We start from the raw sequence: 15530 nt of genomic DNA, 5'->3' as shown, positions 1-15530 counted from the left end.
GTATCTGAAAAGGCCCATGGGAGAGGGAGGCAGGGGTGTCTTTTCTGCCTCCAGCTCCTGCCTCCCTTCTCTTCCCCTTGGGAAGATTTCCTTTGGGTCAGTGGTGGACCTCAGCTAGATTCTGTTTGCTAAGAATTCGACTCTTGACAGCGATTGCCACCTCACTCCTTGCTAACAGGGCACTGGTTTAGCTTTGGGCAACAACACACCTACCCGCAGGAGACGAAGCCCTGTCCAAGCCAGTCCCTCTCACTGTCTCTCTTTCCCCTGACACCCGACTCCCAGCCTTGTCCATAGTGGGGTGGCCATTTGACCCAGTTCCAAGCAACGAATTACAAAAGAAAGGATGATAAGACCTCCTTATTAAAGGAAAGATCCCCATTACCACTGTCCTCCTCTCCTCCTGCTCCTGATACGGATGCAAGAATATGTTTGGAGCTGCAGCAACCATCCTGTGACCCAGGAGTCAAACATCAGAGAGATGCAGGTCTTGACATGTTTGAGTGGCCCAACCCACCCTGAGACACTTAGCCCCAGACCACTTGCCATGGGAGATGATGGTCTATATTTATTATTGAGGCCATTCTCCCATCCTGAAGTGAGGGATAAGTGAAGAAGGAAAGAAAGAAAACAGGAGCAGAGGCGTCCCAAACCTGACACCCTGGCCTGGCTGGACATTAGTTCCTCTTGCTCAGATTCTTATTACCAGCTGTGTCCCTGGCCTCCCTGGCCTCCCTGGCCTGTCCTCAGCCTCACCCTGCTGACACACACACTGCCTTGAGCTTTAGTCTGCTGGTTTCTGTGGCTGGCAATGAAGGAAACCTAAGCAAGGCCTTGTGGGAGTCTCCTGATTATTTAAAACCCAAGGTCTCTGCCACCTACTCTGGGTGTGACTTTTAGTCTCGCACAGGCACTTGGTTTCTGTTTAGAAACTATTGAAAAACAAGTCTGGGTTTCTAAATGCAAACATCAAGAAGAGCTCCGAGAATAGAGGAGGCGGGTTTGATCAAGACCCAGGTCACATGCCTCTCTGTGGATGGACAGTCCACGGGGAGAGAGTGTTTTGACCTGTCAGCAAACTTGAGCATGCAAGATATTTCCCAAGAACTTCTCCCAGCCCCTTCTCTGTGTTAAAGGCAGAAGTCTTGGAGCAGAACCCACCTCATTAAGGATCCTTCAGAATGATCCCGCCCCCTTGCCGTCTTTCACAGTCCTTAAGTGCTAAGAACAGAGGTGACTGTGCTTTGGGGCTGCGGAGAGCTTTCCCACTCGTTCGTTCTGCCCCACATTCTGCGGCAAAGTGACCAGGAAGGAAATGATAAGATCCACATGATTGATGAGGAAATTCTAACTTGATAGGCCAAAGAATTGATTCTTAAGGAATCAGCACCTTGGCTAGAGGCACAAATAGCCAAAAGAAATGTCCTCCGCTGGCCACCGTCCTGTTTCTGCAGGCTCATCCGACCTAAGTGATATTCATTCACTTGGTAAATATTTTAAAATTTTCTTCCTTTGTGCCACGCACTGTTCTGCTTGCTTTCTGGACCTCAGGCATTCCAACTCCATTTCTATTTTTTGGAACTGGGTACTGAATCCAGAGTCGCACGCATGCTTAAGCCCAAGATCTACTGAGCCACAGTCCCAGCCCTTCCATCTCAATTGGGAGAAATAAAGCAATCCTCCCAGGGTGTCCTAAGAAGATTCAATGGATTTTTAAATAAACTATGACCAAAAAACTTATGGGTGTTAGTTAAGATTTCCTGGATTCGATATGCTAAGCAGTCTTTCTTCACCAGCCCCAAAATGAAGGGAAAGGGGCACAAGCGCCCTGCTTATCTTATTCCTTCAGTGGGCAAGAGCTGTTGCCATCTCCAGGGGTCTTCCTGGGTCACCGCCATACTTTGCCAGATTTAGGAAATAAAAATACAGGTTGGATTTCAGATAAACAGCAAATGGTTGTGGGTTTTGTGTTGCCTGTTCTCGGTATAGGTGGGACAATACTGGGGACACACCTTTACCAAAAAATTGTTATATATCCAAAATCAAAATGCAGCTGGGTGTGTTTTATCAAGATGGAGACTAACATCTGCCCCTTCAAAGAAAGGAAAGAGGGCCGTGGGCATCCTGCAGCCTCCCAGCCCCGGGAGGAGGGACTGATTGGACACCTCCCCCTCCCTCTCCTGAGTGCTGGAGGAGGGCAAGAGCCAGCTCCACTGTGCCGTCTGGGTTAGGTGTTCAAAGCTTACCTTAATTAATTTTGTCCTGGATGTGCACACCAGGTGTTCTGGATCTGATCTTACTAATTACCTTAAGTATTAATTAGCTTAAGTAAGTCTATACACATCGTCCCGCCCCCTCCCTCCCTCCTCCGGGCTGGGGAATGTCGTAGGTGGACATTAGGAGAAGAACAAGAAAAATAATAATAATAATAATAACATTTTTCTGCTTATAAAGCCAAAGGAGGTGGACTCCCTCTCCCTTCCTGAAAGGGTCTCTCTTGAAGCATAATGGCGGGACCCTAACTCCAGCCTTTTGGGGTGTGAATAGTCTTTCCTGCTGGGAATGTGGCAGGTGCTCCCCTAGTACCTGGGAAGCCCTGGGTTTCCTCCCCAGGATCCCTCCTCCCAAACAAGCAAAAGACACCACTGATTAAAGAAAGTCTCAGCCCCAGGTGTCTCCCAAGCCACTTAAGGCCTTAAAGGTCTGGGACTTGCTCCCTTTGGTGTGTAAATACTCCTCCCTGGAGTCTTGCAGGCACAGTGGGGTGAAACCCAGACCTCTGCCCAGCCATTTGTCCCTCTCTGGGAGGGAAGAGGACTTTATTATCCTTTGAGATAAAAGCAATTAACTAGACAAATGGCTATGGAAGTATGTGAAGAGTCTCAGGCCTCTGCCTTCACTTTGCCAACTATCTGAAACCCAGTGGTGCCTTGATTTTTTTTTTTTTTTTTTGGTAACAGGAATTGAACCCAGGGGCACTTAACCACAGAGCCACATCCCCAGCCCTTTTTATTTTTATTTTTTAAATTTTTGAGACAAGGTCTTGCTAAGTTGCTTAGGACCTCAATAAGTTGCTGAGGCTGGTTTTGAACTTGCAGTCCTCCTGCCTCTGCGCTGCTGGGAGTGTTTTCCATCTTTAAAGAAAGATTGGGATGGTTAGAAAAATAATTCAGATAAGACTGAAAACTTCCATGCGTAAATTTAAAATAAATAACCAGTTTTAAAATTAGATTGATGGGATCGAGGGCATAACTCAGTGGTAGAGTGCTTGCCTAGCGTGCATGAGGTCCGTGGGTTTGATCCCCAGCAAACACATACACTTGTAAAATAGAATAAAATATACTTGTAAAATAAAATAAAACCAGATTGATCACAGGCTGGGGATGTAGCTCAGGGGTGCAGCACATGCACAAGGCCTGGGGTTCAGTCCCAGCACTGAGTGGCGGGTGGGAGACATAAAAATAGATTGACCTCAATTCAATCAACAGCAAACTGGATGACTTTTGGCAAATTCATCATCAATAACCCTCACCAGGGGAGAAAACTGCCAGGAAGAATTACGGGCCACAAAAGTTTGCACCCAAGAATAATACTTGGCTTTCTCTCAGCATTGAAATTTACTTGAAAGGACAGTGCAGAAGCTGTAGGTAGGCCCTCCACCTGTAACCACGGTGACCATGGAGAAGACATTTTGAGGGCTAGAGAAGGAGCCTCGAAACTTTGAATGATTCAGACTTGAAACATCCATGGCAATTCAGAATAATCCTTCCAGGTATGAGTAGTGCCTCCGAGAACAACCAACAGAATAAGGCTTGTTGAATCACAGAAGGAGACTTGCTTAGAGGGAAATCTTAGGGCACCTGCCCAGTTCTAAAGAACAGGGCCCCAGCAATATCTGCATGAGATTGCTATGAGAACTAGGGATCCTTCTCCTATTAATCCGTCAGCAGGTGATATGACACTATGTGTCACAACCAGCACTCAAGTCTCTACAAGCCGGAGAACTTGGAGTTGTTCTACTTAGTAAGCTTCTTTTTTTTTTTTCTAATATTTTTATACCCAGCAGAAAATTCCCTACAGCAGAAGTAATTAATTTTTAGGACAATCTAATAAAAAGAGAACGTGGCCAGCTACAGAGACTCCAGGCATTTCTTTAACGTTTTGTTTCCATATGAGCTTTGGTTTCTGCCGAGAGCTTGTTGAAATCTCTCCATGGATTAGTAATGTTTGGCTATTACTCTATTGTCATCAGTGTATTTTTTTGCAGGGGGGGGGGTGGTGGGGGTGGTGGTGGTGTTAATTGCTCTTTGTTTGCTTTTGCAGTGCTGGGATCAAACCCAGGCCTTGAGCATGCGCCTGCACCACATCCCCAGCCTTTCACTGAATTTTGACATTTTACTGGATATTGCTCAAATTTGGTCTGAATGAGCGATGGGTTGAAGGCACCTTCCAAAAACTCATGTGGAAATTAATAACTGCTCTAAGAGTGTTGAGAGCTAGGACCTTTCAGAGGTGATTAGGTCACCAGGGCTCTGACTTCATGAATGGATCTGTGTTGTTATCTCAGGAGCAGGTTAGGCTCTTGAGACTGGACATGCTGTCACAGCAATTTGGCCCCCTCTTGACAGACAGCTGTGTCTCCTGTGTGCTCCTGGTCATGCAATGCCTTCTGTCATGTTTTGATGCAGCAAGAAGGCCCTTGCCCGAGGTAGCCCTTCCATCATGGGTTTCTTCCCGAACTTGTGACTTATAAATTTCTTCTCTTTGAAAACTAACCAGCCTGTGGCATTTTGTTATAGTCACACAAAATGAATGAAGACAGTATGTGAGCAGGATGTCTCTCTCCTCTTTGTCTTCTGGTCCTCGTCCTTGCACTTGGCCAGGTTGATCCAGACTCTTTCCCCTTTCCAAGGTGTTCTCTTTCTTATTATTTTATACCATTTTAGATTTTGATGGTTATGGAAATGAGGTACTCATGTACCTATACTCTAGTTTTGCTTCTTTTGAGAACTACATTTGTAAACCTCGCCCATGGAATGAAGGAAGTGAGTTTTTCTTTCCTTTTCCTGTTGGGGATCAACCAGGGCTTTGCCTGTGCTGGGCAAGAACTACACCCCCAGCCCAAGAAGTATGTTTTTGTTTGGGGATTTTGTTTTCCTTCTTTCATTGGGGACCCAGCTTGACATTTAATGATTACAGAAGCCCTTTATTCACATTGTGGAATGCAGTTCTGTGAGTGTGGTGGTGGTGGGGGGGGTCCTATTGTCTTATAACTTTGGGATCACTAGTCTTCATAATACCTTGAAATTTATTCTATACAATGGTTATGGGATTTTTCAATTATACTGTCTGCCCAGGCACAAGGCGCACACCTGTAATCCCGGCAGCTTGAGAGGCTGAGGCGGGAGGTTGGCAAGTTCAAGCCAGCCTCAGCAACTTAGCAAGGCACTTAGCAACTCAGCGAGACCCTCTCTCTAATAAAATACAAAAAGAGGGTGGAGGATGTGGCTCAGTGGTTAAGCACCCCTGGGTCCAATCCCCAGTACTGAAAAGAAAAGAAAAAAGAAAAAGAATACTGTTCTATCAAGCAGCCAGAGTAGCCCATAATTCTGCTTATTTACATTATGAGACTTCTGATTCTTCTGCTGAAATAGAATTTTACCAATAACATAAAATATGCTGGCAGAGTTGACTATTCACACATCCAGATTCTATGTCTTTGACTAAGTAAAGCAAAAATGTTTTCAATGAAGAATTTTCTTTTTTTCCTTCTCAAACAACTCTATTATTGCAAGGCTTTGTCTCCAGGCAGAATCTAGAAAAAAAATATTGTGTTTACGTATCTATCCATTGATTTAAGGGACAGGTAGCAGTGTAGCCGACAGGAGCAAAAAATTGGAGGAAAAAACAAAAACAAGAGAACTTGCCCGTCCTCTGAGGCATGTCATTTAAGCAAAAGAAAGTATTTCTATGGAATTAAATAATTCAGTGCTCGGCTTCAATATGACTGTCCTTATTACTAACAAACAAAACCGCAAATGAAACACTAGGTACATCCAGGAGAAGCACAAAGCTCATAAAGCAGAAGTGCTTGGACAACCAGGATAAGAAGCGACATTTTTCAGGCTGAGCCTTTGTCGGGGTGATATCAGCTCATCGAGTTGGCAGGTCCATTAATCAAGGGACACTTACTTACATCAGGCAGGCTGGAAAGACAGGCCTGCGTGGCTGAGTGTTCATTACGGGAAAAATAACTCCTACAAAACGCTCTATGCAAAGCACACTTATCAACCAAGAAGGAGCTAATGGCCTTGACATCTGCAGACAGACAGAATTTCCAAACAGAATTTCAGAACCAAGTCGGGCAGTCCGGAGAATAAAACCACATTTGCATCTCAATGGGTGTGAACGCAGAGGGTCATTTTTCACTTGAACCTGATATGTTTTAAACCTCGAGCCAGGAGATTAATTGTCAAGTCTTTTTCCTGTCTGGGTTTTATTATGAAGCTGAGGATTGTGTCCTGGGCTACAGGACCTTCTGCCTGTGCTGATGTGACCTATCTGAGCATTGTTAGGATTTACATTTTTTATTCATTTAAAGTTTCTTTTTTAGGTCTGCATGTTTGAAGTGGGGGTGGGAGCATGTGCCTAGATGCCAGAGGCCAGGGCTTTGATCCCCAGCGCTGAAGAAAGAAAAGAAAAGAAAGAAAGAAAGAAAGGAAGGCACAGCTAGTGAGCTTGCAGGTTGAGGCCTATGTTGTGTGTTGAACAGCAGGTAAAATACACCTGCCAGGCTCAGCCTGCCTCCGGACCCACCACCCATGACTAGCTGTGTTCTCTTATGTTGTCGGTGTCTGATTCACCTGTGCCCCTTCCTTCAGGGGTCCCCCAAACCTCCCTCTTGGGTCCCAATTTCTTTCCTTTTCCCTTTTGCAATTTCTTCCTTTTCAAGCAGTTTTAGGCGATAGATTTGTCAGGAACAGAGCCACCTGGAAGTCCTGTGTCTTGGAGATCCTCTTTTTCCTTTCGTTTCTATGTAAACATTCTTAACAGTACCAGGGGTCTTTGTTTTTTTTTGGTTTGGAAAATATGGCATCACAGTGGAAGAGTCTGTGTTTCTGGGGCCCTGCAATAATAAGTACTGCCGGTGGGGGTGTCCATAAATACTGGGATTCTACCAGATCCCAATGAGATGGGATATAGAAGAACAGATTTTATAAGGTAATACACATACAGATAGAGTTTGTTATTTGTGAATGTAACCAAGGAATCTCACTTTAGCGTTGATTGAGACATCCTCAGTGTAGTCCTCCTTCAGTAAATGATGAATTTTTAAAAATTGTTTATTTATTCAATTGGTGATTTGAGTCTCATTTTGGGCAGCTAGAAAATAATGTAGAAAACAAAGATTGACATTAATAAAAAAAAAAGTTTAGCTCAGTAAGCTTTCATGAAGCTTACGCCCAAGCATGTGCAGACACTAATATTTTGTTATTATTTTTCTGCTTTTTTCAGATCATTTTAAATATTTTCTCTAGTGTGAATTGGTCATATCTGTTTTTTTGTTTTGTTTTGTTTTTGTGTTACTGGGGACTGAACCCAGGGGCGCTCTACCACTGAGCCCCATCCCCAGCCATTTTTATTTTTTATTTTGAGTCGGGGTCTCACTAAGTTACTGAGGCTGGTCTGAACTTGCAATCCTGCCTCAGCCTCCAGAGTTGCTGGTATGACAGGTGCCACCACATCTAACTCATCTGGGTTTTTAATGTTCCTTATTACACTCTCATGTAGGTAAAGAAAGACTTTGAAAACTATCTTTGTACTCTTGATTAGATACTTAATTTGTGATTTCAGTGAGTCATGAGCATCCAATTCTGTAGATTCTTCAAAAGTACATCTCCTGGGCTGGGGGTGTAGCTCAGTGGTAGAATAGGTGCTTAGCGTAAGAGTTCAGTCCTCGTTACAAACAAACTAACAAACAAATAAACAAACAAATAAATAAAATTTCCTCTCAAGGAAACTATTTAATTAACTAAAGTATCAAGCAGTAAATGGATAAGTAGAGATTGTTTTTTTTGCCTTTTTCCAATTGGGGTTTTCCTGTCGTCTACTTCATACCTGTTCCGAGGCTAATTCATTATCTCAGCATCAGGATACAGTGCTGCCTCTTGGATTAACTTCACGTTGGCACTTTTGCCCTAATTTCTGGCTGCCTCCTCCTGTAACTGAGCTGGGGCTTCTTCCCTCCCTTGCCCACTCCCAGGTCCCTCCTCCTCCATCTCCTCCTCCTCCATCTCCTCCTCCTCCACCTCCTCCTCCTCCACCTCCTCCTCCTCGCTGTCTCTCGCCAGTTGGCCACTAGGTGGCACTAAGGCTCGGGTTTTCTCCCAGCTGTTTCTGGACCCAGGAGAACTGGAAGACACCTTGGAAGCTCATCCAGGCAGAACTTTTGTAACAAAAGAAGAAACAGTGAAAATAAGTAAAGTGTCAGAGTCCCATAGATCTCTCTCCTCCTTTGTGTGTGTGTGTGTGTGCTGGGGATCAAACCCACGGCTTCCCACTATGCAGGCACTCCACCATGGAGCCATGTCCCCACCCCTTTTTAAATTTTTTGAGACAGGGTCTCCCTGAAGAGCCTGGAACTTGTGCCTCCTAGCTCAGCCTCCCAAGTTTCGGGCCTGTGCTACTGCACTGGACTCATCCCCGCCTCCTCCCCTCAACTCCTTTACCAGTTTTCATAGCTTCCAATGTGACCTTATCACTAGGAAGGAGCAAAGGTCAAAGAGTGACGCAGACTGGTTTTTGCAAAAGGCACTTTGGCACCTGCAGGGTGCCATTCATTCCTGCCTTGGCTCAAGAAGCAGTTATCCAGTACTTACCTTCTGCTCAGGATAAAAACAGGTGAAACGAGGGCCCTAGGAGCTTTCTTTCCCTTAGAAAATAAAGAAATGCAAAAACAAAACAAAACAAAGAGCCCCACCCAAATCTAAGGTGGAGGGGATCACAGCACACTCTGGCCACTTGGGGGAATTTGTGATCAGCTCCAGGGGGATCTTCGTTTCTGGACTGGGGATTGAACCCAGGTCCTCGCACACACTAGGCGAGGGCTCTGCCACTGACCCACAGTCCCAGCCCTTTTGTGGCAATGCACAGGGGATATTTCAGTGAGGTTTTGTTGGAGGATGAAGGCCACATAGGCTCTTGCAGGCTGGGAAACAGGAGGCAGGGCGTTCCAGGCCCAGTGTCCCCAGAAGGCTGGCCAGGTGACACGGTGTGCTGGAGAATAGCTAGGAAGGCTGATGACCAAAGGGCATGGGGCACAGGGCCAGGTGGCATTCCGGGGGGAGGAGGGAATGGACTGCGAAGGATTCCTTGCAGGTGTCTGCTGAGCAGTTTGTACTTTACCCTGAAGGCCATGGGGCAGCCCAGGAAGCGGGAGAGCTGAAGGAATGGCCTGGACGGAGCTGCTTTTCAGAAAGAGAACCCTGGCAGCCTTATGGAGGTCCCGAGACGAGGACGCATCTGGATTGGAGGCTCCCGTCCCGGAGCAGAGTGAGGTGATGACCTGGTTCTGGGTGGCGGGGGGAGGGGGGCAGGATTGACAGGCTGGGGTGAGAAACAGGGATTGGGTTTGCAGCGGAAATCCTTGGAGAACGGTAAGAACTCTGGAGCATGAATTACTTATAAGGCAGTGCGGAGATTAAATTTTAATTAAATGCACATCTTCCTGGGATTAAATGTTTGAAAGTTTTTTTTTTTTTTAAATGCAGTTTAAAAGCCATTCCACATGGAAGTGCAGAAAAATGCCTCTTCCTCCAAGGGATCGTCCAACTCCCTTCCAGCCCCGCCCCACCCGGTGCTGCCTGTTAGGGAGAAATAGACCCTCCCTTGTCCCCCGGGTGGCCCTCTGCGTTTGACACTTGCCACTGACATTTCCATTTTCATTATCCTCATTCTTCACTCCTCAGAGGCCTCCTCCTCTGGCTGGGGACACTGATGAGGGCTGAGGACGTTATTTCTGTCTGCGTCCAGTGTCACGAGGAGCAGCCTGTCATGGCCCTCCTGGTGGACTGCCGTGGCTGCCTCCGTGGCTAGCGAAGGGGAGTGGCTCTGGGAGCTGAGGGCCGTCACCTGCCCTGGACCAGAGACTGTGTCTTTGGGAGAACGTCCCAGTCCAGACCCTTCCTACCTTCCTTGGGTGCTGCTGACACCCACTTATGATTACTGCAAATATCACGCGGGAGCCCAGATGAAGAGTTCTGTGAACCGAATCGTATTTCGAATCTGTCCAGAGGGCTGCAGTGAGCTTGGGACCAAATGTTGGAGGCTCTTGGTAAATTTCTTTGTGTAGATTTCCAGGCTTGAAGTTTTCTGTAAGATGCCAGGGTGGCTCCCCTTTCTCCAGGGCTTACCCTGGGCCCCGCGTGGAGCCTCCCCAGCAGGACAGCTCGCTGGGCTCCCTGGTTTGGCTCCACAGGGCGCCTCCAGAGCCGCAGGATGACAGGCTCCTGGGACGTGTTGGGGACTCCATGCGGGTGGCCCTCATCACGGATGAGAGACCCGCAGCTCAGGTGAGGCTCCGTTTCTGTATTCACGCATGAATAAGAACAGCAGTTAATCTAGGTGGCGGGTAAGGAAGGCCTCGCTGGGAGGTGACTCCTCAGATGACACCTAAAGCTGGGAAACAGCCAGTAAATGAGGGACAGCCCGGCGCTCCCAGGCAGAGGCAGCAGCCAGTCAACCCCCACATCCTTGTGGTCACAAGGCGCTCTGGGCCCTCCTGTCGGAGCCATGTGCCCTGAGCATCCACTGAGAAAGTTCTGGGTACTTAGCTCATGGACCTTGGGGCCACCTGCAATGTGTCCTTGGGGACTTCCAGGCCGGCCATTTGTCCTGGTGGATTTTATCTGGTGGAGGAGACTCACAGATTGCCTCGGTTTGTGCAGTGATAGGACCAGGGGGAGGGACGCTGAGCAGAAGGTTGACGAGGTGAGGGGTGCACGGGTGTCATCTTGTTTCACCCAGATGTCCCCGTTTCCTGGGCCCCTGGCTGCTCTCCCTCCTTTCCTCGGGTGGAAGGCACAGCACTTCATCTTCTGCTCTTGGTTTTGTTGGGGGAGTGGGTTGGGTTTGTGTTTTGCAAAGAAGCCAACAGTTTGGGTTTCGCCGCCTGCACAGTTGCCCCCCACCATACCGTGCCATCACTTGGGGGTGTGGGAGGAGATTTGTCCGAGGGAAGTCTCTAAGGCCAACGCAGACGGCCTAATGGTGGGGTCTGGCAGCTCAGCGGGATGGAGCTCCGAGACCTGAAGAGAAAGAGTTATAATTAGTGTTTCCTTAAGTGACACTCTCTTTTGCTCTTCTTGCTTTTTTGGGTGGCGGGGGGGGGGAGGGGGACGAGGTGCAGGGAGTTGAACTCAGGGCCTTGCACCTGGGGAGGCAAGTGCCCAACCACTGAGCGACAGCCCCAGCTCTCCGCTTTAGGCTTGGAGCTAATGTCACTCATGTCACCTCGTGGCTCCAGCCCAATCCTTGCAGGAGGGAGGGAGCACAGCTCGGCTCAGCCCTTTCTTAAATTGGGAAGCGGAAGCAGGAAAAAATATTCAAACACAGAACACGCATTAGACAAGTCTCTATTTTTGGTGTGTGGAAAACAAGTGTTTTCGTGTAGACATTTCTGGAAAGGCTTTGTGTCTCCTTTTTGGGATCAGGTTGAATATAATATCTTTGCTGCCCACCAGAGTATGCAGCTTTAGGGGAATCTAACTCTGACTTCCCCGGAGAGAAACTGTTCCAGTATCATCCGAGATAAGGAGGTGGATACGGTCCTATATATAATTTTAAGTCAGGAAGAGTATCAAGGAAAAATATAATTTTATGGACCTTCTTTTTGTCAAAGAGCTGAATAAAGTGTCTTTGGCTATTTTTCTACACATTTGTCTTGGTATGCATGGGAATCAAATTCGTTATGAGAATTCAACTATGTATTTTCATTTAAATTTGTTAAAGAACAAGAAGGCTTTAAAGCGGGGCAGGGTGTAGAGTAAAGTTGTGGTGTTACATGCCTGTAATCCCAGCAACTCAGGAGGCTGAGGCAGGGGGATGGCAAGTTGGAGGCCAGCCTCAGCAACTTAGTGAGACCCTGTCTCAAAATAAAAATAAAAAGGACTGCGGGTGTAGCACAGAGGTGGAGCACTTGCCTAGCAAGGCCCTGGGTTCCATCTCTAGCCCAGGGTGGGGTAGGGGACACACTTGTGAATTATCGAGCTAAAGAAAGTAAATGACCCTTAATCACACACCTGGAGCACCACGCCAGCACAAGACATGGCTGGCTGCCGTGCTGCGCACTTTGATTTTCTATGAATAGTTCACGATCCTTACATTAGATGGCTTGTCGCTATTCCTGAAATGGGGCAGGAAGGAGAAGAAAAAAGGCAAAACAAAAAGCAGAAATTAAACAAAACTAAAATTGGCTTCGGCTGCTCTTGGGATCCAGGAAAGGGCCAGCTCCGCCCAAGGGCACAGTCCTCTGCACTTGGACGCACTTACTGAGGGCCTTGGGGTCCTGCCATGAGGCTCCGGGGATAACGGGAGAGAAATTTCTTGGCTCATTGAGTATCAGGAAGTTTGAAGAGAGGAAGGAGGTTTGAGGGGTTCTTGGGAGACTTGGGAGAATTCGAAACGGGAGAAGAGTCCAGGAAGGCCAGGCGAGTCGGAGGACCTGGCCCAGGGTCAGACTGGGCTTTCCTGAGGGGACTGTGCGACTTGGGTGTGGTGATTCCTGACCCGTCGGTTCACTCTCTCCTGGGGAGGATGGCGGAGCCCAAATGTGTGCTTCCTTTCTGGGGCACACACGGCACACGGGCACAGCGCTGGCAGGTGGCATTTGGGGTCTGTCATCGTTGTGAGCGGTACTAACACAATCTGTCTGGTTCATTACTATCAGGGTAATGCTGGCCAAGAAAATGAGCTGGGAGGGGTTCCCTCGTCTATTTTCTGAGGTGTGTGAAGATCTGATCTTATATCTTTAAACACTGGACAGAATTCACCAATAAAACTGCCAGGGCCTGGGGTTTTGCTTGATGGAAGAATTTCCACTCTACATTCCATTTCTTCTAGAACCTCTCCTACCCTGTGGTCTTTCTGTTTCTTCTTGGGTGAGCTTTAGTAGTTTGTAGCTTTAAGGAATGGGTCCATTTCATTTAACTCGAGTGCACAGAATTGGTTGTAATAATCCCTTATTATTCTTCCATTGCCTGTGCAGTCTGATTCTATCGCTTTCCCTTTTAATACCTCATTTCTAGCTTCACTCGTTTGTCAGTTCTGGCTCCAGGATTATCAGGTTCATTGATCTTTTAAAAGAATCCACTTTTTTACCAGCCTCTCGGGAGGCTGAGGCAGGAGGATCCCAAGTTCCAAGCCAGCCTTAGGAATTGAGTGAGACCCTAAACAACTTCAAGAGACTCTGCCTTTAAATAAAATATTTAAAGGGGCTGGAGCTCAGTGGTTAAGCACCCCTGGTATCAAAAGAAAAAAAAGAAAACTACTAGAATATACTAGTTTTAGTGCTACACAAAAATATTTCTAGTCATTCTCTATAATGACTACAGGGTTTTGGGGAGGCAGCTTAGTGGTAGAGTGCTTGCCTGGCATACATGAGGCCCTGAGTTTGATCCCCATCACTGTAAAAATAATAAATAATAATATAATAAAATAAAGAGTGGGGGGCTGGGGATGTGGCTCAAGCGGTAGCGCGCTCACCTGGCATGCCTGCGGCCCGGGTTCGATCCTCAACATCACATACAAAAAAAACCCAAAGATGTTGTGTCCGCCGAAAACTAAAAAATAAATATTAAAATTCTTAAAAATATAAAAAATAAAAAAATAAAAGAATGGGCTGGGACTGTAGCTCAGCAGCAGAGTGCTTGCCTAGCATGCTTGAGACACTGGGTTCGATCCTCAGCACCACATAAAAATAAACAAATAAAATAAAGGCACTCTGTCCATCCACAACTACAAAAAAATATTTAAAAAAAACAAATAAATAAAAGACTGTTCTACAAAGAATTTTTTAAATTGCTGCAGGAATTATGGCATACATATGTGACCTGTGATGCTTTACTTTCAACTATTGCTCTGCCACTTCAGGTGGAGGGTAGAATCTCCACCATGTGGCTTCCTTACTCTCCCCCTGTTGGGCTCATTAGAGTTTATGGAACAATAATGACACCTAAAGTAAATGTGCTTTGAAGGCTGAAGTTTGGCTCCGTGGTAGAGCATTTGGCCGACAGGCAGGAGGCCCTGGGTTTGATCCCCAGCCCTAAAGAAAAAAACGTGCTTTGAAGTAAGCCTGGATGCATCACGCCTCTATCCCTTCCTGAGCCAAAATGAAATGATTGTCAGATTTACAAAGTAAAACCCCCCCCCCGAAGGATAATGTAAGAGGAAACAACAGCTAATCAAAGGTGTCAAGGAGCTGGGTGTGGTGGCTTGCAGCACGTGTAATCCCAGCAGCTCAGGAGGCTGAGGCAAGAGGATTGCAAGTTCAAGTCCTGCCTCAGCAATTTAGGGAGGCTGTAAGCAACCTAGTGAGACCCTGTCTTGAAAGAAAAAATGGAAAGGGGTTGGAGATGTGGCTCAGTGGCTTAAGCGTCCTTGGATGTAATCCTGGTACTAAAAAAAGAAAGAAAGAAAGAAAAGAAAGGAAAAGTGGGCTGGGGAGGTGGCTCAAGCGGTAGAGCACTCACCTGGCGTGCGTGCGGCCCAGGTTCGATCCTCAGCACCACATACCGACAAAGATGTTGTGTCCGCCGAAAACTAAAATAAATATTAAAAAAAAAAAAAGAAAGCAAAAAGTTATCAGGGGTCAGGGTTTGGGAACACCTGGAGCAGAGGTGGGGGCTGTTGAGGCGTCACCCCAGGATGGAGGGATTGAGTGCTCTCTCTCTCCACAGCGAGGCCTCTGGCCTCCTCCCCTGCTTGGGTCCCAGAACACCATCAGCCAGGGCTTCACCCAGGACTGAGTAGGAGATCTCACATTCACCTCTGGGCAAACACCAGCTCAGGAGAAAAGGTGGGGGTTTGGGGAGGGGGGGACATAAAAATCATCAGGTGAACGGTGGCCCACGCCTGTAATCCCAGCAGCTCAGGAGGCAGAGGCAGGAGGATCCCAAGTTCAAAGCCAGCAGCTCAGGAGGCAGAGGCAGGAGGATCCCAAGTTCAAAGCCAGCCTCAGCCATTTAGCAACTCAGTGAGACCCTGTCTCTACTGGAATACAAAATAGGGTCGGGGATGTGGCTCAGTGGTTGAGTGCCCTTGAGTTTAATCCTCGGTATCCCCCCACACCCCCCAAAAAAAACCAGTAGGTGAGGTTTTAAAGTTAAAGAAAACTTCTCAGGAACTAGAACAAAAAAGAAAGGTACAACATCAAAGAGAAAGAACCAAACAAGCCATTGCAAAAATTGACCAGAAGGAATTTCACAGAGAACAAAGAAAGCGGAGGGGAGGACAATATCAAAGAAATAACGTGG

At 47.0% G+C, this 15530-nt stretch overlaps 1 protein-coding gene and 1 long non-coding RNA gene across 2 annotated transcripts in view; one reads left to right on the top strand and one right to left on the bottom strand.

Moving 5' to 3' along the window:
• Positions 1-8965: 8965 nt before the first annotated feature.
• LOC144370877 (uncharacterized) lies at positions 8966-11313 on the bottom strand. The gene is made up of 2 exons (XR_013430926.1): positions 9932-11313; positions 8966-9606 (listed from the first exon to the last, which is right to left on the bottom strand). It is a non-coding gene; the product is annotated as an uncharacterized LOC144370877 (long non-coding RNA).
• Positions 9412-15530, top strand: part of Kifc3 (kinesin family member C3) — a 74042-nt gene continuing 67923 nt past the window's right edge. The window contains exon 1 of the mRNA XM_078032397.1: positions 9412-9557. Within this exon, the coding sequence (XP_077888523.1) occupies positions 9450-9557 (108 nt within the window). The 5' untranslated portion in view covers positions 9412-9449. The remainder of the gene's footprint in view (positions 9558-15530) is intronic.

This window comes from Ictidomys tridecemlineatus, chromosome 15 (genome assembly GCF_052094955.1).
Source record: "Ictidomys tridecemlineatus isolate mIctTri1 chromosome 15, mIctTri1.hap1, whole genome shotgun sequence".
NCBI lineage: Eukaryota > Metazoa > Chordata > Mammalia > Rodentia > Sciuridae > Ictidomys > Ictidomys tridecemlineatus.
Note: the sequence above shows the minus strand (reverse complement) of the source record. Positions and strands in the feature narration are given on the sequence as shown.